The following is a 23,868-nucleotide window of genomic DNA, read 5'->3' as shown; positions in this document are numbered from 1 at the left end:
TTGACAGAGTTTGAATAGACTTGGTGTGGAAACTCTGCACGGTGGACTTGATTTCCCTGACTTTAATGGAGCAAGTTGCAGTAAGGGAATAGAGATGTAAATGGTCTGCGCGGCACAAATCAGACGCATTAAATTATGGTGGGGTATCATGAGTCAGAGTAAGTATATTTGACAAAGGTAAGACTTAAAGCCCAAATTCCCTTCTGCACATTTCTTACACAAGAAAAACACGGAAGGGGTTTGGATGAACAAGAAGGAAGGAGAATTGGAGTGCAATTAGAAAACATGACACAGCACACACTGCAACACATGCATAGTTTGCAGCTCATCAAGTGTTCTGAGCTTTGTGGTGTGGACACAGATATTAGTGACATACGCACAGCTTGTTGGACAGCCTGGTATGCTTCATTTACCACATTGTTTGTTTATTGATGATATGCTTTACTGCTTCATGGGTGACTTCACATGCAAGATGGCGTTTTATTTTTGCTACTTTTTGTTCAAGGCTGGTGCTTATAGGAGCAGGGTACAGAGGGAAAGGCAGAAGAAAGTGACAGTACAGTACTTCATCTCCGTCACATCACCAATGGGGTGAGGAGAAGGTCAAGTGTTGCTATGCTGAGAAAACATCAGAAAATGAAATATTTAGCACGTGAAAAACCGGAGATACTGCGGGGTCAGACTCATTTCTGGCTCTCATCTGACTAAATAGTCAAAGGGTGCAAATTGGAAGGAGAGGATCTTTAAAGACAAATAGCGGGAATTAAATACTGTACTGGAGATACGGTGATAAGGTTTGTTAAACGGGAAGCTGCCAGTGGGAGCATCAGGTGGCCAGCCACAAGTGTACACAGCTCTTGTGTCTTTTAACTTAAAATGTACTTTTTGTTTCTTTTTCAGCACGCTATAGTATACATACTGTACAAAAAGATCCACTGAACTGCCGCTGTGTCCCAGCAACGATCAGGGAGGTGGCGCAGGTTTTAGGACACAAACATTCAAATGCTCCATATACCCAGGAAGGAGCAGAGGCTCTCTCTCTCTCTCAAACACACACACACACACACACACACACACACACACACACACTTTCACATGATGGAAAAAATACAAGGCCGTAATGCTTTTCAACACAGTCAACAATAATACGATAATGTACAGGGAACTTATACATTAAAACCATGTGGGAATCTTCAGCGATGATAAAAAGAAAACATGAGTCAATCAGAAGACCTTCTTAGGTTGCGCAGAGGAACAAAACATCCCGGCGGACGCCACACGGCGCGCCTATGACGAGGCATTGTGGCGAGGAAGAGGTGTGAGTGAGGATGAGATCTAAGTGGTGTACAGGAAGGACTGCATGGTCCCCTCCACGAAACAAAAAGTGCCAAGGTAAGCAAATTCAAGTAAGTTGTGCTCTTTACACAGGGCGCAGGGTGGGGGGGGGAGGGGCAGGGGAGTACGGGAAGGAGGGCGTGTCCACTACTGGCTCTTGCTGTGATCAGTCACATTTGTTGACGCATTCACGGCCGTTTCGCCGCAAGCTGATTTTGAGAGGAGGTCAACCCACTTGGCCTGGAGTTCGGCATCTTGAGCACTTAACAGCACAGTTTGCGAACTGTGACTGAGCCGGATTACATGTTTGACCTCTGACCTTTCACCTGAGGAAGGCGTTGTCACCTCAAAGCCGGACAGAGGCACGGCTCTCGCCCCCTTCAGGTCCTGCAGGGATGAGTGCAACACATTCAGCATCAGTCATTTATTTGGAGCTGAAGTCAAAGATGGTGCGAAATGATCATCGTTATTGCTTTTTCAAAGTTGGATTTAAACAAGGGCTGTGACTAATGAGCATTTTTAGAATCTAGAATTGATGATTCTATTGATTATTCCATCGATTTAATCAGATACAATTTTTAATATCCACAGATATAGTTTTTAATATCAATTTTTAAAGCGTTTTACCAGACCATTTTTTCCCGGTTACTGTTTTTTAACCGGTTAATATGGGTTATATTGTAAATGTACACATGTTTTTTAAGCACAGATGAAACTTATGTAGAGTATTTTTTTGTCCTGAATCATTTTTTATCAAGCACATCAGGTTGTAATAATAATAATAATAACAATAATAACGATTATTATTATAATAATTATATATAATAATCATAATTATTATTATGCTAATAATAAAAATGAATAATATATTGATTGATATTTCAGAATTAAGGGTTAGGTTCTGTATCAGGTGGATTTTCTTTTCTGAAATGTCATACATATAAATGACAACGCATAGTTAAAATCTGTATTGTGCAAGCTTTTTTTTACATCAAATACTGTACCTCACAAACCTGATGGAAAGACACCTTTGAAATCAGCGTAAACATTTTTAAGGACAAATAAAAAACATCTCGATTAACCTGTTTTATTGCTGCATTGTTTAACGCAGCAATGTCACATGTGAGGGATTGATGTACTGGGCAGCCATTTTGGAAATGATTCAGTTGGTGGTTGGGTCATTGTTTTCCAAAGCACAAGCAGATGTTTGCAGATGTCTTGTTTTGATTAAACACAAATGATAATCGGTCTGCTTTCATGAAGAGCTACAGTAGTCAGAGAATAATTACTGTTGGAAGGCTGAAATGTGAGGATTTGTAAATTAATTACTCAGTGACCAAAACAGTTGTCGATTAATCAATACATTTTGACACCCCTCGTTTGCATCCAATGATGCCAACTTGTCTCTTTAGCTGCATGTGAACATAAATAGCTGCATCAAACACACCTCTGAGACAACGATGAAAAAGTTTACAAATAAAGCAGCACTATTGGCCCCACTCTCTGTGCGTGTGTTTGTGTACAGATTAGGCCATACCTGCCCACTGCTCTGCAGATACAACACCAGTGGCTCAGCCTTTGTGACAGCCACCCACATTTTGGTCCAACTCTTTCCTTTCTCCTGCACATGGAGGTGGCCACACAAGAGGCAGTTCTCCCCTGTCAATGATGCTTGCCTCTAAAACAGATGACACACGACACCGCTTCAGTACAAATACGGTCAAGCACCGGTGCATTCGGGGACACGGCGGAATGTGGAAGACAGCAGGCTTTGCGTGTTGTATTTGAATAGCAAGTTCCACAGCACATTTTGACTTGTTCACCAATATGCACAATTTTAAGTAAGACCCAATGGAATGTTTCATAATTATTGTGAGACAACGCTGATGTGATCAGTGTCTTCTCAGAAATGAATATATTTAATCATTAACTATAACATATGAAGGTAGTTTATTTCAGAGGTGCATACTAGTATATCAAACTAGTAGACCTCGCCTTAATCAGTAGCCAAGAAGGAGCTCTTAGTTTCAAAAAGGTTTGTGACCCCTTGTCTATTGACTGCCTATCGGGGTCCTCGGTTTCCGACATACATTTCACGGCATAGTGTTACCACTGTACGTAGTGTTTTCTAACTTCAATTATCTTACATCTATGGTCTCTGAGAGTTTTTGTTAAACAAATATTTACTGTAAAAAATATTGACTTAATTATGCATCAGTTTAGGCTCCTGAGTGCCGCATTAATGGACCCCCTGTAAATGTGCATGTACATTTGAAGTAACATTTTGTACTTTTTGGTTGTCTTTTTAGTGCGATGACCCACATCCCAATTGTTCCTCCTGGGAGTAAAATGACCTAATTTGGGCACTTGAACATAGTAATGTACACCCAGCAAACACTCAGATTTTCTAATAAGATTTTTAAAAAAAAGGACTGGTTATTGAAGTTGCAATTGGCTTTGCCTTAAAATGGCACTGTTTTATACTCTGCTGCTTGTTTGTAATACTTTGCTCCTTTCTTTGTACAAGGCGAACTGCTGATAGAGCCCTCGATATCATTAACATTTGCAGCTGTACATAATGTGTCCAGTGAGTGTATGATTCTCACAGAGATGTGCGTGCATGCGTGTGTGTGTTTTATGGCTTACTGTCTTGGTGTCTCACCTCAGGCGCTGCTTTCCTCTTCTGTTCACCACCATTGAGATTTTCCAGACTTAGGCTGGCCTCAAAACACTCCGGGCACACTCGACTTGTTTTGTTGTCCAAGGTTTTTGAACACTTTGCACAAATGGCCTGTGGGATTGATTGAATGTCTTTATTTCAATGATGCAAACAAAAATAACATTATTTGTAAGAAATACAAAAATAATATATATTGCTGCTGTCCATTTTAATCATTTTTAATATGAATGAGATGTCCGAAATGAAGACACCCAATTAACGTAAAAATTAAAATAAACAACAACAAAAACTGGACATGCATTTTTTTCACAGTCCAGTAACAATATATCAACTCATCATATAAATGTTTTATTACGGAAGAAACGCACACATGATTTATAAATTTTTTAACTCCTCTAGATGGCACTCTTGGCTTAAAGATGCTGTGGAAATTTCATTTCCATTGCACTAGTCTTTATCTTTAATTAAACCAAGAGCATCATCTCAAGGAGTCAAAAATATCATAAATGCTTCGTGAAGCTTCATTTTCCCAAGAGTAATAAATGCATCCATCCATTTTAGAATCCGTTCAACCTCACGATGGGGCGTACTTTCCTTTCCCAGCAGTAGGCGGGGTACACCCTGAACTGATTGCCAGCCTATTGTAGGTCACACATAGACAAACAACGGGTTTCGGGTGTCCCCCGCCTACTGCCCGAAGACGGCTGGGAGAGGCTCCGGCACTCCCCGCGACCCTTGTGAGGATAAAGCGGATCAGAAAATGGATGGATGGGTATATATAATATACTCACCCCTCCGCAGGACTTGCAGTGGTGTTTGCGTTTTGTGAAATTGAAACTCTCGTTGCATCCTTTACACGTTTGCTTCTCTTTATCTTTCTTTCTTGAACTCTTCTGCAAAAACAAAAACCCAAAACAAAACAAAAGTGTCAAGATATGCACACTGTTCAGCACAACACAAGAAATGGATACTCACCCTTTCATGCAGTCTTTCCCCATCCGAGTCGATGGACGTGTTGGACCAGGGTCCCTGAGAATACGCACGCAAACGCGAACATCACAGGCTTATTTCTGCAGTTATGCATCCCTTCCACAAGGTGTCAGTCTAAAGTCACAGAGGAAGCCAGTTGTGTTTTGGCTGTGCGCCAGGCGCAGCAGCTTAAAGTGGGTCAAAGCAGATCTCTGATTCACATTCATATATGAAGAATTGTTGAAGCAGACCAGATGATGGTAAATGTACTTGGTGCCTGGTATGGCTCATAATTCATCACTGACCCAATCAATCAAATGTTCAAGGTGGTCTTACCGGTGATTCCGGGGCATGGTCATCCTCCCGCGAGAAGGAGCTGTTGAAGGCTTTATTGAAAGTCTCGCTGTTTTGCTTGTGTCGATCAATCGTGGCCTGGACGACCTGAGTGTGAACAGAGATTTGGAGCAGATGATGATGATGATGGAGGACAGGGAAGGAGATGAACGAGATATGACTTAGCTACAATGAAGTACAGTCCATGGTTGGAATCCATTAATTAACGATATATTGATTGCTGTTGGGAGTTTGGAGTGGTGGCGGTGGTGGTTTCTTTCTAGTAATTTGGTTACCTTACCCTATTCAGCCTTACCCTTCTCATGCATTAAACCCTCCTCACAATCCAAATCTTTTGAGTGTATGTTCCACTGTCTGTCAGCTTTCACCCTCAACCTCTGTGCAATGAGGCCACCTCTTCTTCAAGGCCGCCAAACTCATAATCAGCTTTTCTCTGCTGTTAATGAGCTCAATGAGCCATTATCGAGAGGCTTTAGTGGAGAATAGTGTAAGCCCCCAACACCATGTGGGTGGGCAGGAAATCTTTTGTGAGTGCATTCTCTAATTCAGCTGAACCACCACAAGGGTCAGGTCCGACCCCCAATTTCCCGGCAAAACGCTAACCCACCCCTGCGCCTCCACACGGAGATTGCTCAATACCATGCACCAGAGTGTTGCTTTGTTTGTTTACACACATTTTTTCCAAACTTTTCAGCCAATGTTCCATCAAAGAGTCTCCATCGCCATATTCCAGCGGCACCATTAAGGCACTCTTTTTTGAGGTGTGTGAATAGTTTGGTACCCCCAAAAGATTTGTGTTGCCTGAACTTACCTGAATCCAGTCTTCTTTCTCCTCAGCTGTCCTATGGGAGAAAACCACCATCATATATGTGTATTTCACTACTTTTAAACTTTTGACACTTTCTGTATGTAATGTTGCTTATCTTTATACTTTACAATGTGATAAGATCAAGGTATCCCTTTTTGCATTCTGGATTGGATGCCAGCCATTTGCGGGGCAATTAACCATTAACACTCACATTCAAATGGGAGGAAGCTGAAGTGCCCACTTATTAACCTATCAACTATATCAAGTCTTAAAGTGACTTTACCAGTGAGTTTTCCATTATTGTTTGACAACATTTGTTAATATAAATGATGATAAAGCTTTCAATGTTTCTGTGGTGTTTGTTTAAGTGTTTTTACCTGGCTTGAAGTTCGAGTGAACGTTGTTTGCCAATAATGGCAAATGTATGAGGAAGATTCTGCTTCACGTTCTCCTGCAGCTGGGGAAACAACAAAGCGTGATGATTTGCATTCATGAAATTTAAATAGGTCACCTTGAGTCAAAAAACAAACAAAACAATCCTATAACAAAGTACCTCCATGCCAGCAATGTCAATTCTCTCCCTAACGCTGAACTTCTGCCCCATCAGTCGGAGTTTAGGCACACAGTAGAGCACCATGTTGTTAAACTGAGAGAGAAAGAGCAAAAGAGAGAGAGAAGAAAAACCATCAAGTTGGGGCTCTTCTCTGTGAAAATCCTATCTCGCTCTCTGTCATTTCCTTCTCACCAAGTAGAGGTATCTGTCCTGTGCCGTTCCATTTTTGGCTGACATCTTCTTGATATGTCCTTCCTTGATAAGCTCATTGGCTGGGTTCACGATGTCCTCCTCCCCTCCCAGCCTCTCATAAACCTCAAGCAGTTTGTGCATCTTCTCCTGGAAACATCAGACAGAGCAGGAATGAGATCCACACCACAAGATGGCATTGTTTTATCAGAACAGTCATCCATCTCTTTGCTGGCCAGGCAAAGAGCAGGTATTGTATTTCTTGATCGATCATTTGACCACATTGGGAGGTTTCAGGGAAGTAAGAGATACAAGTCAGACCGAGGAAAGTGATGAAGAGGATGGGTGGCACGCCAAGCCAGTCAGACATCCGCAAACTGTGAAACTTGAGGCAGGAAACAGCAACTTCCTGTCTGAACCAACTCAGCGCGTTCACTCCCTCAGACCAACACTTAGCAGCAATTCAGCATCAACAGTGTGTCATATGAGTGTTGTCATGTATAGAGTTCAATGAGATGGTATTGGGCAGATTTTTGTTGAGCCTCACCATTTTCTTGATTGCTGCGTTGGAGTGATTAGCCGCAGTAGATATTAACTCCAGTGCCTCTGTAGAAAGAGCATAAATATGTGAGCATGAAATTAAATTGCGCAAAAATGATACTGTTAAGACGGGAAGTTATGTACATGGCCATTCTTAACTGTGGGGGAAAGCCTGTTGAAAGTTGCGAGCAACACCAGTATGATAAACGACTGTGGAATGTGGAGTGGATGAGTGAAAACCCTATAAACTAAACAAAGGGTTGAACTTAAGGCTTTTGTAATCAGACACTGCGATGCTGGAGCATTTGAAGTATGATCTGACCTTTCCAGAACCAGAGTGCTACACCCGATCTCAAAGAAAGACTCACTACAATGTGCTATTGTGACTCAGACAGACAGCGAAGTGATGATGAGTGTTTTGCTGCTCTCACTTTCTGCATCCTTTCGGTCAAGAGCATCTTCGGGTAGATTCTTCAGGTAGTCTTTAAGCAAGAGCTCATAGCGGGGAATCCTCTGCACCGGTTCCAGCATGTGATGCTGCAAAGTCAAGTTGCCGCAAACGTCCTGTTTCTGCTCATCGCAGTGTGAAAAACAAACAAACAGAAACTCTCAACAGACACATTCGGAAAACCAGCAAAAAGTAAAGTTGTTTTTGAATGACGCTGACACAATTTGTTTTCACTTGCGGTTGTGCTTGTGTTGATTAGTCTGACGTTGTGACATTATTTCTACAACTGTTGTAGAAAAAAAGTGTATATACAATTAAATTAACCTCCGGCTGCTAAAAACTGAGCACTGATTTTTGTATCCGTTTTATTTTTTTTCCAACTCCTCCAGTAGTGGATGTGCAAGTGTACCTAATGAAGTGTATGAGTGGCATGAATTCTTGAAGAGCTGGGTCGATCACTCGGAGGTGCTGCTATGAAGATTTCTTCATTGACCAACTGGGTCAGGTTCAGAAGGGGGACCTGCCTCTCCAAAGGCGCCTCCCTGCAGCGTTTTCATCTTGTCAAATAGATTTTATATAATTTGAACAAACATTTTATTCTACAATATTGAGACGAATGTTCCCCACTCGGCATACATTGCAGTCTGGCATCCTGGAAGGGGGATGCCCCCACCTGCGGCCCCTTCTCAAGGTTTTTATTTATTTATTTATTTATTTATTTTAAAAAGTTTTTCCTTGCCCTCCTGGAGGTTAATGTCAGGGGATGTCGCGAAAATTTGTCAACTGTGGGCATGTGAAGCCCTTTGAGACTTTTTGTGATTAAGGGCTATATATAAAAATGTGACTTGACATGAATTCCAAATGACTGGGATTCTGAGACATGATCACATTACTGTGAGCTAGGACAAGCCAGTGAAAAGGAAATGTCACAAGAAAGTCCCTTGGCTTTGAACCAAAAGTGAATGACTTTCTTTGAAGTGTCACAGTAATGTGACATGAAAAAATAGCACCATGCCCAGTCAACACGACACACACAAACACAAACCTGGATATTTTGGACGACACCCTTAAACTGCGAAGACCGTTGTGTCCAGGTGTTGACCAGATCCATCGCTCGGTCAAAATTTTTCACATACTCGCCATACATCTTCATGAAAGGTGCCAGTTTCTGAAGGATGTCCCCAATACGAGGGTTGGAATTCCTGGGGCGGGGGACAAAACCAAAAACAGCACTTAAAGCTTGATTAAAAACAACTGAGACCCTTATGAAGACAAGTTAAAGCACAGAGTGTAGCTACATTTACCTCATAAGGAAATTGAACAATTATAGTTCCAGTTCCAGTTTCAACACTGTAACAATGTAAAACCTCTAACAAGAGTCCAATACTAATGCCAATGCTAATCATCCTGATTGCTAAGTGATCGCCACAGTCTCTTGAAAGCTATTCGTGGCGGATCCTTCCTCACCATTCTCCAGTAATGCGTGTCTTGAGCTCTGGGAGCAGGAACTTGTCATGAAAGCAGTAGATGGAGGAGATGTTGGAGAAGATCCCTGTAATGACATCCTGAGGGATTCCGGCCTCTGTGAGCTTAGTGCAAAATACCTGCCGAGAAAACATGCACATGACAAACTGTAATTTAAGTGTGAAAAAACATGTGACGTTGATTACAACGCCCTTTTTATGAGGGACGGAAGGCCGAAGGAAGGCTTTAGGTTATTGATTACTAAGCTGCATAAATGTGACACATGATTTGATAGTACTTTCCTGTAAGCAGTTTAACTTGACACAACTCACCGTAGTGACTAACAGTCTACTGTCAAACTTTTCGGGCCAGCAGAACATTTTGACAATGCACCGATATTGAACGTGAGTGACAGAAAGAAGAATTTATGTCTGTTATCATAACATTTATGAACATAAACCTTTGAGCAGCAAAGTTTTGACAAGCTGCATTAAAAAAAATCTCTGAACCTAATTGGCTCACCAATATTGTACACCACAAAGTAGACAAACTATGGTTGCCATGACAGTAACACCATTTTAACAGGCCCTGTTTTAATTGATGCTGACCTATTGAATTATTAAAATGATCAAACATTTTAAAAAACATTATATAACCAAATATATTCTGCAAAGTATGGTGTCAAGTATTTTTAAATTGCCCATAAGGCTCAGATTTGGAATTTCTCTGCGGTAATTAATTACATGCAGAACCTTTTGTTCGAGCCAGAGGCAAAGTCATGGATGGGCACAAACATTTCCATGAAAACCAATCAATGTCACATGAACGCCGGCGTGACAACAGGAGATGAACTGTTTCATCTGGAGTGAGAGCACCGGGATCACTACAGGAGGCAAAAATGTTCTGTGGCAAAACAGACTTTTTAACGTGCTTGTAGATGACCACCACGCAACCCACTGGACAACTTTGGAATTCCAATTTGCATCGCAGTGTACGAGGAGATAAATGGAGTGTGAAGCTCATTTACATCGAAATCAACCCTTTTGCAAAAAATGTGTCAAAAGGTGACGTTATTCCTACTAAAACAATAACCTGCACACAAACAAGTCGTCTCTTAGCATGTATCATTTTCGGCACCGTCTTAGATTGTTTTAATGAGCTTTCTAATTACAAACCCTGCTAATATTTTCAGAGACCCACACTTTTAATCCGTCATTAATCCAGGGATTTACACACAATTGTACACGTGGCACTCCGCAGACACCAGAGTTGTCAATCTGCTTGGATTGGAGGTAACCATTTCGTGTATATCACATGCATGCAACAGGGTCAACGTTTGCCACAATTGCGCTTACTCCGATTCATTCGGTCCACAACGCTGCTTTCCCTGGATCACAGATCATTTACTTAATCCGGCTCAGCCCTGATCTCAATCACTCAGACCGCTGGCACACTCTGGAAATTGAAATGTGTACCCAAACATTCCGGCATGCTTACGAAAGCGCCAGTTGGCAAGACGTCACGTGGCTCCCATGAGGTTACCTGGTCGAGGAGGTCGAGCCTCTTGACGTAGGCCTCTTCAGTGTGGAGAAGTTCTTTGGCAATGTTCAGCAACCTGTGCGCTTCTGAGCACTGCGGGGCACATATCACACACGCACCAATTGAGTGCAGGGAAGACTACTGCTAAAATCACCCCAAAACGTTAATAAAGAAGAATGAAAATGTAAATATAAAGAAAAAAAATTTAAGTTATTTTACAATGCACACAGTTTCAGATTTGGCTTTTTTGCCTGAAAAGGCTAGACATTTATACTATTATGGGTACAACCAACAAATGGGAGAGATGTATTATGCATTAAAAAAAAAAAAATTAAAAATCACTTCTCGAGCTAAGAGAGGATCAATCAGAGCCATTGCACAAACATTGGCCATTGCCGGTTGGACTATCCTGAAGAAGGCGGAACACGTTGGTGGCCTTAGTAACCAACAACAAAAACGACAGTGCAAAATGCTCAAAGACGAGCATCAAGAAGGCGCTCCTGTCATGGGTTAGTCTTGCAGGGCTTCTTCTCGGATCGGCTCATTTATCTTTTTGACCGATGTTAACACACGATGACAACAGTAAACTCAGCGGTCTGCATAAAGTTTTTGTTTGTTATTTTGAAGAAAGCTGCAACCAAATTGAGTGGTGGATCCTGCACCACGCAGCGAGAAAAGGAGCCAAAACACACAACAAGGACATTAACAGGGCTCAATGAAAGAAGGTCTCAGACTGGTCAAACGACTAAGCTTAAACCCCGCGGACTTACAAAACTGAATTTCCGTAATATCCTAAAACATTGTAACAACTGAATGAGCTCTGTGGCGAAAAGCTGGAAAATTCTCTCAAAAGAAGAGCAATGCCAAGGTTTGGTAATGTCAATGAGTCACACTCTTGTTGCAGTTATTGCAAGCGCAGTCATTGCAACTTCATCAGAGGTCTTAATCAGCACTCTTCTAGACTACGCCTGGCTGCTCCAATACTTTTTCTAACCTAAAGATGTGGCCTTGAATTACAGTTGACGCCATCTAGTTGTGTATGAGTTGTCGATGGAAATAAAAGACGCAACCTTGATCTCGTGTCATATTCATCTTCTAATTTTCACTTCGAATCGGTTTGAAAACGGAGAGACTTGTGATGATTTGAGGGTAACTGATGTTTTCCAGAAACATAAGACGAGGGCTAACAGAAACAAGGATGTCTCTCAGTTAAGGGTGAACATTTGTGGAGTAAGTATGAAAATTTGCTGAAAATGTATGCTTCAATTGTATTTTTTAAAAGAATACTTAACTTAAGAAGTGAATAAATATATGGAACCAAGCGCAAAATACAGTGTATACAGTACATAGTGTACATTTTTGTTGGCATGATTGGGTGGAATTTTTTTGGCGTGACAAGTTTTGGTTTGGTTTTCGATTCATGACATAAACTCCATTTTAAATTCCATTCTGAGTTGATGGAATTTGTGTTGGTGCTTCGATGATTTTCTTAATATGCTAGTCTTGCACAAAAGAGCATAGGTTTGGTCAGCAGCAACTTCGCCCAAGTTTGGATTGGTTTTCCTGTAAAATTCTAGATCGACTGTTTCTCTTTGACTGAAGTTGATCGGATAAATCAATCAAACAGAAAAAAATAATAAGAATTAGCCTCTGTTGCCTATCGGTGCCAAAATATGTACGGCACATACAGTCAGAAGTAACGAGGATAAGGATATGCATGGCTGATGCTGTCCACGATCAATAGTGTGGCTGAAGGACAAGAGAAAAGTGAAACCTTCTTAAATGTGGGGAGCCTTTTATCCAGCATCCGACGCAAGCTCCTGTTACCGCTTTCTGGCAAGTATTCATCTCTTTCCTTAATTGCAGAGCCGCTTTTAGAGTCAAGTCGAGCACTTGTGGCCGCCAATGTGAGGTTGTCACAGCGTGTGGCATTTTGTGAGGAGTGTTCTTACCAGGCTGAGATAATAATAGAGATTGGCTCGAGGAGGAAAGATGATTCAAAGGTGCCATGAAAATTCTTAGAACTGGCCATTTGTACAAGAGCTCCTGACCTTGAGCATAATCAAGGCGTTTTGGCAATGTTGCCTCATTCCCATACCGCTGACACCCTATTTTATATCCAGCTCACTTGTAAACGGATGACACGGCATCACGAGTGACGATCTCTCTGAATGCGACTTGAACTGAGGGTGACCCGGGGGACTGAACATAAAACCCAACGCAACGATGTTTTTCTCAGATGCAGCTCATTTCCTACCTCAGCCTGTTCCTACCTTTGATTGTATTTGTGCTTGCACATGAATAATTAAACATTATTTTTGTTTTAAATTCCTCATTTAAATAATTCAAGCAACATGTCAGTCCTCATGAGATTGTAGTTGGAGAAGTAGCAGCTTATTTTTGGAACAGGAAACAGAGTTCAAAATTTTGAATCATGACTATGAGCTAAAAATAACTGATATACTCATTGTGATGTGCTTTATTTACTTTTAAACTCAAGTAATTTGTAAAGTAACCAAGTTACTAAGACCAGGTTACGTGCCAATGCGGCGGAAGCATGTACAGTAGGTACTCACTTTTTGTGCATCTGTCAGATACCCGGTTTGTGTGTCTGTGAGAGAGTTGATCTCTCCACCGCTCCCTTCATCCAAGTCACTGTCCTCATCCTGAGTTGAATCCCGTTTGTTGCTTAGGGTAACACAACAAGACACGCTCTCCGTTTCCGTGACACTGTCATAATGATCCTCCTCGTCAATGGCGTCCTCGTTGGGGAACACCTCCCCTTCTGCGGCGCACGACGGGCTATCGATGCCGCTGTCCCGGTTAGGAATTTTGATCTGCTCCGAAGAGTCTGGATTGTCTAGAAACTCGTGGGAGGAGCCTTCTTCCCGCTCCCTGTCGTCAAGGCAGCCATCGCCGTGGGTTATGTCCACCTCCACGTCCAACGGGGTGTCATCGGAGCCGTCCATGTGCATAGACGCCAGGCAGGACAATTCGGGCACATCGTCATTTTCTTCAGAGGTGCAGGGTGCGAGTTTGTTCAAAGGGGAGGAGTCTCCCGCTATCTTTGCTGTGGTGTCCTGGTCACAGGAGGAAGTGATGTCACACGCAGTGTCCATTCTAAGACACAGGTGCAGCTGGGAGCGGGGAAACACCCCCAAGATGGGGACCCTGGGAAGATATGAAAGCAATGAGTGAACACTGGACAGTGAGGCTAAAAAGAACATGAATGGTGAAACAAATTGAGGTGTGTTCATTCAAATCGCACGGCTATGAAAGATTTGCCAGCAATGTTGTTACCTTGTATTTTCAAACCTCTCGATGAGCAGGCCAACTTTCTGGATTTCCTTCTGCTGCTGCACTCCCACCGCAGGGGGCACAACCCCAGGTTTGGGTTTCGGCGGCGGCGCTGGAAGAGGCCTGCAGGGCGCCGGCGGGATCCTCTTGGGTTTCTTGTCTTGCCCGAGAGCGAGCAGGTGCGACGGTTTAGGGGGCACTGGAGGAGCACATGTCCAGAAAAGGCAAGAAAAGCAGAGCGAGACATAAACATGAGGCTGCAGTCATCAAGCGTGTATCATGTCGAAATCCAAGGGAGAAAACGTCCATGGCTCTCTGTAAGAAGGAAGCCTGCCCGGTCCTCTCTTGAAAACAAAACGGCAGCACCAAAGAGTAACAAAAAATAGCAGTGCTGAACTACTTCTTCAGCTTTCTGACGACTTCCTGATTTCACACAGGATACTGAGATGCGTGTGCACGTGAGTCACCACAGTTCCTGTCTGTATATTTCGAAAAGATGCACAGACACAGTTGTGAATTATCTGAAGTATGCACACGGCGCTCATGCTTTCCTGCTCATGGTCCTCCATGACAAGTGTCGATCTTTCCCGAAATGGCTGACATGTTTGTGTTGACAGTGAGCTTCCTCTGTGTCTGTCTGTCTTATTTACCTCGAGATAAATAGCATTGTCAGTCAAAAAGAACACCACTGAAGTAGGACGAACCTAAAATTGTGGATGCCAAATATAGCACAACATTAAAATTCTATTCTGTTCTTCCAAATATAAACTGAATTGAAAAAAACCCCATTTCGAATGAAACAATGTTTATTAATTTGAGGCAATACTTTTATAGAATCTCATCATTTGTGACAACAACAACAACAGTTCCCGTCAATACAATACAAATAAACACATTTCACATGTGACACTGTCGCAGTGCGTGCTTCGTGTAATGTTGACCATAGTTTTGAATATATTCCCATTTTATGGATAAAATGATTTGAAAGCAATGACTCAGGTTCACTTTTGTGATTCTAACAGTCGGTTGTTAATGGGAACTGAAATGTTAAGACTCGTACTAAGTGATCGCACAAAGCATTATTTTCAGGTTCCAACCTGAAATAATTGTGGTATCCAGCCAGAAAAATGAGCAGATCAACTAACAGACCAGAAATGGGAACTAAAGGAATATCGAGTAAGCGTTACTATAGTACAGCACAAACTGTGGATGAATATAGGCCACTTGAAATTTGGGGCAGTGTTCAAGTGAGATCTTCAAAAATTCCCCAAACACAGCACATGTTCATAATTAGAAGATGTCACGACACAATCTCACGGGAGCCTCAGCTTGCGAGGAGGTGACCTAGTGAGCAGAGCAAGTGGCAGTATGAGGCCAGTGGGCAGACACCTTCGCATTTTCCTTTCTTCTTTTCTCCACACACGCGCAGGTCAAAAACATCCACCCATCCATCCTTCCATTTTCTGATCCGCTTATCAGATCAGAATCAGAATCAGAATCATCTTTATTGGCCAAGTATGTAGAACACACAAGGAATTTGTCTCCGGTATAACACGCTGCATTAGTATCATCGTAAACAACAAATCATTGAACCATTTTAGAGTAACCAGTAGCAGTATTTGTAGTACAAGAAGAGTGACTACGTCAGTGACTGTTTAAGGAGTTAATGGCTAGAGGGAAGAAGCTGTTTTAAGTGTCTACTGGATTTGGTGCGCATGGATCTGTAGCGTCTGCCTGAGGGGAGTAGCTGGAAAAGGTGGTGGGCAGGGTCCTCACAAGGGTTGCGGGCATGCTGGAGCCAATCCTATTTATCTTCGGGCCGTAGGCGTATCCTGAATTGGTTGCTAGCCAATCACAGGGCACACAAACGAACAACCATTCGCGCTTACACTCACACCGAGGGACAATTTAGAGCGTTCCATTCACCTGCCACGCACATTTTTGTGATGTGGGAGGAAACCGGAGTACCTGGAGAAAACCCACGCAGGCACAGTGAGAACATGCAAACTCCACACAGGAAGGCCGGAGCCGGGATCAAACCTGCACCTCTGCACTGTGAGGCCGACGCGCTAATGAGTCGACCACCGGGCCACAGGTCAAAAACAACTTCACGGAAATGGCGAGCGCATCAACGGCGGCTACACTTGTGCCAGGCCGTTACCTTGAGGTTTCTGTGCAGCTGGCGGTCTCGGGGAGCTGGATGGCTGTGGCCGCGGCTTGATGGCGGGCTTCTCGTGACATGATCCTCTTTTTAGCAGCGATGGAGAACACAGGTAATCCACTGAGCCATACTGGTACTGGGTGGAGGCGGCAGGGAGGTCTGAGGAGAACAAACATGAAGAAAGATGGCTTTGACGGGATCGTTCTTTAAAGGCACATGCAGTATTCGTGAATTAAAAACACTGGCACATGGCTTTGCGGGGGCAGTACTGAAAGCGTGTGACCTTGAGCTCACTATGTGTTCTCGGGATTATGTTGAGTAGGGAGGCCGTGTCACCGCATCGATTGGCCCAAGCGGCCTGAGGCAGCCGACTGAGTTGCAGATTTGTATCTGATTGACTGTATTTAATCTTCTCGGGAATGCACAATGACAGTCAAATACATTTTCAACTTGAAAGTTCACCTCCAAAGAGGTTTGATGAGAGCATGGCTCGTTTTTACCCGGCATCTATTTAGCCTCTTTTACATCCATGCACTGAATAACGGAGAAGCATTTTTAAAAAGATGAAGCATCTGAAGGCTGTTTTCATTGTTCCTCCTGTGAGTAAAGGAGCAAATGACATTGCAAGGACAGGAAGTGAAAAGTGGTCCGAAAACCCAACTGCTCAAACGCTATTTACATGTCAAGTTTGTGCGTGTTTTCCAAAATAAACCCGTTGGGGGTGGAAAATAACTCTACTGTCGTTGCCATCAGACCAAAAATTGCCAGAGGATTCTGCATTGAAGAGATGAAATATGTGTGAAGATGAGTGAAATGGGAATAAATGGCATGCTTGTAACGAAAAAAAATAATTTGTCTAGATTTATGTGCTCTTCTCGCATAGCTTGGAGTGTTAAAGTAGGAGTCGCCTCGAGTCTTTTTGCGTGACGTTTGCATGTTGCTTGCGTGGTTTTCACTCGATGCTCCAGCTTTCTTCCCCATTTCAAACACATGCATGGTAGGATCAGTCAAGACTCCCCCCCACCCCATTGGTCTGAAAGGGTGGTGGTCTTGCAGTGTCTTGTACTTGATTGCCAAATGACTTGCCAAAGGCAACTGTGATGAGTTCGAACTCAGCAGTGAACCCGATGCGGGATATCATGGATGGATGGGACGGAGGGACCGATGCAAAAGTAAATCTAAAAAAACCCTATGTGGCAGTTCTATGTGCCCTAAATATTTTGTCTTTGTCGTGTAGGCATGTGAATATCGGCTGAAAGTGATTTTCAATTCATTCTGTGTTTATTTATGTTTTACACAACGCCCCAACTTGATTGAAATTGGGGTTTGTACGTTGAGTTTGGAGTGACGATGTGGGATGCAGATTAACAAAAAACAGCACTGACGACATGGTAAATTAGACTCCAGTCAGTACAAGCTTTCGCATCCAGAAACAAAACCAAAATGGCACAGGCCCTCCACAGCAACACCTCATTTTATGTCTTCTGCAAGATGCTCCAGGCTCCAGGAGAGAATTCTCTCGGTAATGAATCCCGTTACGCCTTTGACGCCATGTGGCACGCTGCAGGCTTCCCACCACCATTTTTGCTCCGCGGCATCATAAGAAGCATCTCAGGAGAGAAAAATGTGATCGCTAAGCCCTCACACTCTTATTAACAACTGCCCAAAACACATACTATTAGCTAGAAGTAGACATTATTAGCACACTGTTAATCAGATGCCACAAGTTGATTGAGTCAGAGCAGAAGACCTTGAAGTAAGTCAACGAGCATGCTTCTCCTCTAAACAAATGACTAACCAAGAAGTCTGTGACCAGGGATGTACAGGGGTCACGGCTGGGAAAAACAAATAAGCATGGGAGATGGTGACATAGGGGCTGGTACCTATGGCTACTGTGTGTAGCCAAGCAACAGGAGTGAAAAAAAAATCTGGCCCTCATTTCAAAGCCCTGAACAGAAACTTGAGCATCGAGAATAGTGAAGCAGCTGAGTGTTTTCCCAAATTAGGTGACTTTGGTGGCATAGTGCTAAGAGTTTCGAAGGTCGGAGTTTGCTCTGGGGCCTCCAAAGTCCTCCCAGATTTCGAAAAACACGCATGTTAAGTGCATTGTAGATGATATAATTGTCCTTATATTGGTCTTAAAGAAAATATTGGTCTATAAATCACTGAACGGTTTGGATCCTGAATACATTAAAAAAAATTCTGATTGAATAAAAGCTGAGATCTGCAGACTTGGATCGACTAGTGGAGAGCAAAGTGCAAGGTGAACATGGTGAAGCTGTATTTAGCCGTTATGCTGCACACAAATGAAACTACCAAAAGAAGTGAAGTCAGCCTTGAGAGTGAAATGATGAAAAAAATTCAGTTAAAAATTTGCCCCATGCCTTTGATTAAGGTCTTCCAAACATCTTTTTTTCCCCCCTCGTAATTCGGAGTAGCAGTAGTAGTAAACCTACTCTTATTATTTTTATTTTAAATGCTCTCCCATTTCCCGTTAATGTTTTTTAAGCATTGTCAATGTCTGATCTTTGAGTCATTTTTGTAACCTACTTTTGCCTCTGAATGTCTTTAACTGTTGTGTTTGCTTGTGTGAAGTACTGTACATTGAGTTGCCTTGTGGAAATCGGTCCCACACTGCAACTCACTCAAAGACAGCTCAGAAAGGCTCTCGCTCACTCGCGACTATAATGAGGCTAAGTGCTTCCGAAGATGGATTGACAGAAATTGATTTAAAATAAATATGAGTTACTGTTTCACAAGGCAGGTCATGAACAATCTCAACACAATTCTTCATTATATTTGTTCAGACTGGAGACAAATACAGAATTACAAATAAAAATTGTCTGGCATACATCCAATACCTCGTATCCATTGTTTCACAAAAAAAAAAAAAAATTACTCCAAGAAAACCAAGTCAATATTAATCCATTCAGAAACAACAAAAAGCTCACAGCCAGACGTCCTTCACAGCTCATTCCTGCATTAACAAACACGCACTTGTCCTTTCTCGGGCACGTGTATGCGGGCGTGTGCATTTTCCTGCCAAACCTGATCAAAGTTCCCCTTCCCAGGGAAGAAATGACGTGTGAGTGCGCCCAGACAACACAAAGCCACCTTTTCAAAAGGCCCAGGATACAGTGACATTATAGTAGACATGGAGACTATCTCTCCTCACGTTGGCAAACAGCAGCTATGACTGACACTGCATATGTGTCATTCTCAGAGGGATTTTCGAACAGGCACACAATAGAAGAAACAGGAAGGTCTCATTAATATACTCAGTTCAGCCCATCATTGAGAGTGGGCTGAATGGGACAATTAGGCAGGAATTAGACATCTGAGAACCATTATTGCCACTAGGCTCTACTGGCTTCACATCACCATGACAACCATCCGCTGCTCCAAATGTCAAAGCCGCATTTCCTCACCGCATATTAATTTGCCGAAGCAATAGCTGGTAACAATTAACAAAAGAGCTGTCGTGTCACTCGTTTTGTTTTGTGGTTGTGACGTAAGACATGTCTCTCGTCACTTTAACGGAAGAGACCTGAGAGACAATGAATGACTGACAGTGACTGACAGCTGTTTATACAGTACATTTTCACATACTGTTCGCTGTTGAACCAACGTCGATTCTGAAGAGTTCAGAATGTCCGCCGGGACAACACAGAAAAAAATGTTGTGCTGAATTGACTCCATTTTATTTCGTCATGTGGTTGTTGAAAATCAAAACATCTCCAGATCTATTTTTAAGTACCGTAGTTGAGTCTACTTAAAAAATGTATACACCACCAGTTAAAATACAAGAATAAGAGACCATACATGTTGAGCGAAAGTTCCTGCACTATACTGTCATGTACCGTATTTTCACGACCATTCGACGCACCGTATGGTTGGGCGCAGTCTCATTAATGGGTGCTATTTCTGTATTTTGCACATAGACAAAACGCACTGTATTATTGGGCGCAATTTTAAAGTGGTAAAACATACGCCAGCTTAAACATACGGCATGCATGCGCGCACGCTAAAAACACGTTAGCTTGTAGCATACGGTAGCATGCCAAGACATACAGATACAAGCTAAAAACACGTTTTTAAAAAGGCAACGGAAAACTGAGTTCCGTTGTATTTTATTTAGCCATCATACAATGTACTCACGTTTTTCGATCAATCATCACCCAGAAATCCATCAAAGTCCTCATCCTCTATATCAGAATTGAACAATTGTGCAAGTACCGGTAATCCATCAAAAACGCCGTGTTCCCTCTCGTTGTCAGTCACTCTCATTGCCATGTGGCTCCACAGAAATGATGCCGGCTTTGCCAAAAACTCGAACAACAGTGCAAGCAGACACGTTCGTCCAAGCAGCCACAATCCATTCGCACATTGTGGCGTAACTCGCCCGGCGCTGCCTCTCACTCTTTGTAAAGTTGTGTTTGCCATCGATCAATCATTGTTCCCATGCCGTTCGCAACTTTACTTTGAACGCCCGGTTGATGCCGATGTCCAGCGGTTGGCGTTCTTTAGTTAAGCCTCCGGGAATGACGGAAAGCTCAGAGTTCATTTGCTTGACTTGGTTTTTCACCGCTGCTGTGAGATGGGCACGCATGCCAAAAGCATAACCGATGGCTTGAAGTTTGAACTGAGCTTCGTAGGCGTGTCTCTTGTAGAATTTATTTTCGGGGGTTCTTAGAAACCAAAACCGAAGTTGTTTTGCAACAATGCACATAGCCACACTCTATACAGGTGTTGGTACCTGCTTGTAGCGTCCCTTTAGCGTCCACTACACGCCCACCCTTCACTGATTGGCCGACTTCTTTGCCGCATGCCTGTCCACAGTCACTTCCGCCTTTTCTCTATATAAACAGCGTGTCGGCTGTCAGTCAGGTTTTGGAACTCAGCGCATAGACAAGACGCTCCGCATCATAAGGCGTCCTGTCCATTTTGGAGACAATTTTAGACTTTTAATGGCGCCTTATAGTCGTGAAAATACGGTACTCATATTTTTCATTGAGCTGGAGCAACCCTGAGGGGAGTGACTTCCCCACAAAGCAACCATGGTGGAGATCATCATTAAAATGCTTGTTCTGACCTGGAGATTCAAAGGGAAGATCGAGGAATAAACAGGAGTAGACCGAAAATGCTATTTTTGTCTAGCATCATACACACATACATAAAAAACACTTATTATTATTATTCTCATTATTAACCACAACTTCTCGCAAGTATTTTTAGGCCACACCACCTGCACGTGCTGTTTTCTTCCATCACACGCCCTGGTAATTTCGACAATTAAATACTGGTTTCGCTTTTGTTTGAGGAACTCAACTAATTTGATGACTGCACAATCACAAACAAATCAAAATCGTCAGAATTTTAATCTTTTTTTTTTAAAGGGTCTACTCAAAAAAACGTATTTGGATCCAGAGGATTTTTGTTCATGCAAACACTTGATGAGATAAAACGGAATAAATTCAAGACACCATTTTTTTTCAGTTTATACTACGTCAAATTCAAAGGTAATTCCTACTGAGTATTTACTTATTTATGTTCTTAATTCATTTTATGGGATTCCAAAAATGACCGGGCTGATTTTGCTCCACTTTCAGAGCCTGAAAAAAAAATGCCACTGTTTATCACTGAGTCAAGTGTCAAAATACAGGATATTGCACTCTGCCGCTGACATCCTCCTGTCATAATGACGAGCGTGCCAAGTACATGAGAGACATATCATTCCAAATATATGAAGCTCTGAGGCAGTCTTGGAGTTGACCTTTATTTGCACCATACTCGCTCCACTTTGCTTTGGATGATAAGGGCTTCATTTGTGAACAAGACCCAGGCAGAGACACGTATAGCTCAAGGTGATGCACAAATCTCGCTGCTTGTCAGTCACTGTCAACCCTTGGGCAATCCCCTCAGTGTCATTTATCACCCATCTTCCCTGCAGTACCATCAACCCGCCCCAGTTCCGTACAGAACACATATCAGAGACATTCAGCAGCATTTCTGCAAACAGACAGACAGTCAATCAGCTCGACCCAACTCCTGCAGAGCAACCCAGCCCGACGGTCATTGCTCCAGCAGCCCCCGATGACCAAAGCGAACCTCTTTTTCTGTGTGTGACATCTCATTATTCCTATATGACTCTCACATTTCCCAGTTGTGCTGGATGCATGACAGCTTCTGTGTTGGTCCACTCTGCATGCAACATATTGCCTTTCTGTGGCCCGGCTCATATTGATCTTCTGTCTACAGTCAGTTACCCTGAAAGACTCGTTCCTCGTGAGCGTTGAGCCACAGGCAAGACCGAGGATGCAGATGCCAAGACGACGGGCAAGACGATGAAAAGGAAAGACATGCAATAAGAGATAATAGCCAACATGAACTGACCTTGAAACCATTTTTCGGGGGGGGGCAAATCAAAAGAGGATATAATGATGCCATTTGCATCTAACCAACGTCATCTTGATCGGCTTTGAGGCCGGCCAGCACAGACAGCGGCCTGGGAAGCTTCAAACCATTCAGTTTGAGCAACATATGATGGGCCCACTGTTTGAGGTTTCAAGAGGATGTGGAGCCATTAGGTGGATAAGAAGGCGGCACAAACATGGAATGGTACAGAAAATGTTGAACAGAGATGCTGGGGGGGGAGGGGGGATCACACCACTTTGTGAAAGGGTGCCAAAGCAGCAAACGAACCAGCAGAGGAACTAATAGTTCTTGTCTGCTTTCACTTCCAATAAGGCGGGAGGAAGCTCAAATTTCAAAGCCCGCCCATAGAATGCTGTCGATATAAATACTGAATTCGTATGAGATGTTTAGTATGTCGAAAGGGATGATGGGTTTATTTTCAATTTCAACACAATTACCTACAAATGTAGATGCACATTCAAACTAGATACTCTTGTAAACTGACCTATGCAGTATGAACATAAACAGTCAAACATAATGTTCAACTACTCAGCTTGTGCATTAACTTGAGTTCTTTCCAATGGACAGCGGGAGAAAAAAACTCATTGGTTGCAAGAATAAATATGGTGATGTTTTATAGAGAACATCGTTTTGGATCATTTTTCCAACAAGAGCAGCAATAACTCAAGTGGATTGATTCGGGTGTTCAAGTCCCATTGTGGATAAAAATAAATAAAAGAGTGGTGGGAGAGATGCTCGTCTAATTCCAGCCTGCTGTGGAGGTGCCCTTCACTTTGCACGTCTCACCTTGCAAGTCTCCACGTGTACAATCTGGTTGTCAGCGTGCTGTGCAACAAAAAAATGGCGTCAGTTGAATGGAATCCTTTGACTAATGGGGGTGTGGATAATGTGTCTGTTTCTGACAAAAATGAGACAATAACTATCGACATTAATAGCAATGCACTAAAACTTGCAGTCACATTATCATTAAGACACAAAGATCCATCGATGAATTTAACCGAATTCAGGATATGCTATTGTCACGGGTAGGCAAATTAGCCTTTCCAATGGGACATTGCCGTCCCCGCCATATCACGCTGAGACGGCTCAAATGAAG

At 42.7% G+C, this 23,868-nt stretch overlaps 1 protein-coding gene across 1 annotated transcript in view; it reads right to left on the bottom strand.

Annotated features, from left to right (window-relative positions):
- Positions 1-399: 399 nt before the first annotated feature.
- The window catches only part of fgd (faciogenital dysplasia), a 46,002-nt gene continuing 22,533 nt past the window's right edge, over positions 400-23,868 (bottom strand). Inside the window, exons 2-19 of the mRNA XM_086120387.1 lie at positions 16,338-16,496; positions 14,180-14,375; positions 13,456-14,050; positions 10,883-10,972; positions 9,344-9,480; positions 8,922-9,078; positions 7,860-7,998; positions 7,436-7,494; positions 6,892-7,038; positions 6,700-6,792; positions 6,524-6,603; positions 6,150-6,180; positions 5,321-5,425; positions 4,991-5,044; positions 4,807-4,908; positions 3,998-4,126; positions 2,873-3,013; positions 400-1,722 (exon numbers count right to left, since the gene is read on the bottom strand). Coding sequence (XP_085976513.1) covers positions 1,483-1,722; positions 2,873-3,013; positions 3,998-4,126; positions 4,807-4,908; positions 4,991-5,044; positions 5,321-5,425; positions 6,150-6,180; positions 6,524-6,603; positions 6,700-6,792; positions 6,892-7,038; positions 7,436-7,494; positions 7,860-7,998; positions 8,922-9,078; positions 9,344-9,480; positions 10,883-10,972; positions 13,456-14,050; positions 14,180-14,375; positions 16,338-16,496 — 2,654 coding nt within the window. The 3' untranslated portion in view covers positions 400-1,482. The remainder of the gene's footprint in view (positions 1,723-2,872; positions 3,014-3,997; positions 4,127-4,806; positions 4,909-4,990; positions 5,045-5,320; positions 5,426-6,149; positions 6,181-6,523; positions 6,604-6,699; positions 6,793-6,891; positions 7,039-7,435; positions 7,495-7,859; positions 7,999-8,921; positions 9,079-9,343; positions 9,481-10,882; positions 10,973-13,455; positions 14,051-14,179; positions 14,376-16,337; positions 16,497-23,868) is intronic.

The sequence above is a fragment of the Hippocampus guttulatus genome, chromosome 1, assembly GCF_054856545.1.
Source record: "Hippocampus guttulatus isolate MCC_2025c chromosome 1, RoL_Hgut_1.0, whole genome shotgun sequence".
Lineage (NCBI taxonomy): Eukaryota > Metazoa > Chordata > Actinopteri > Syngnathiformes > Syngnathidae > Hippocampus > Hippocampus guttulatus.
This window is presented reverse-complemented; position numbering and strand designations above follow the sequence as displayed.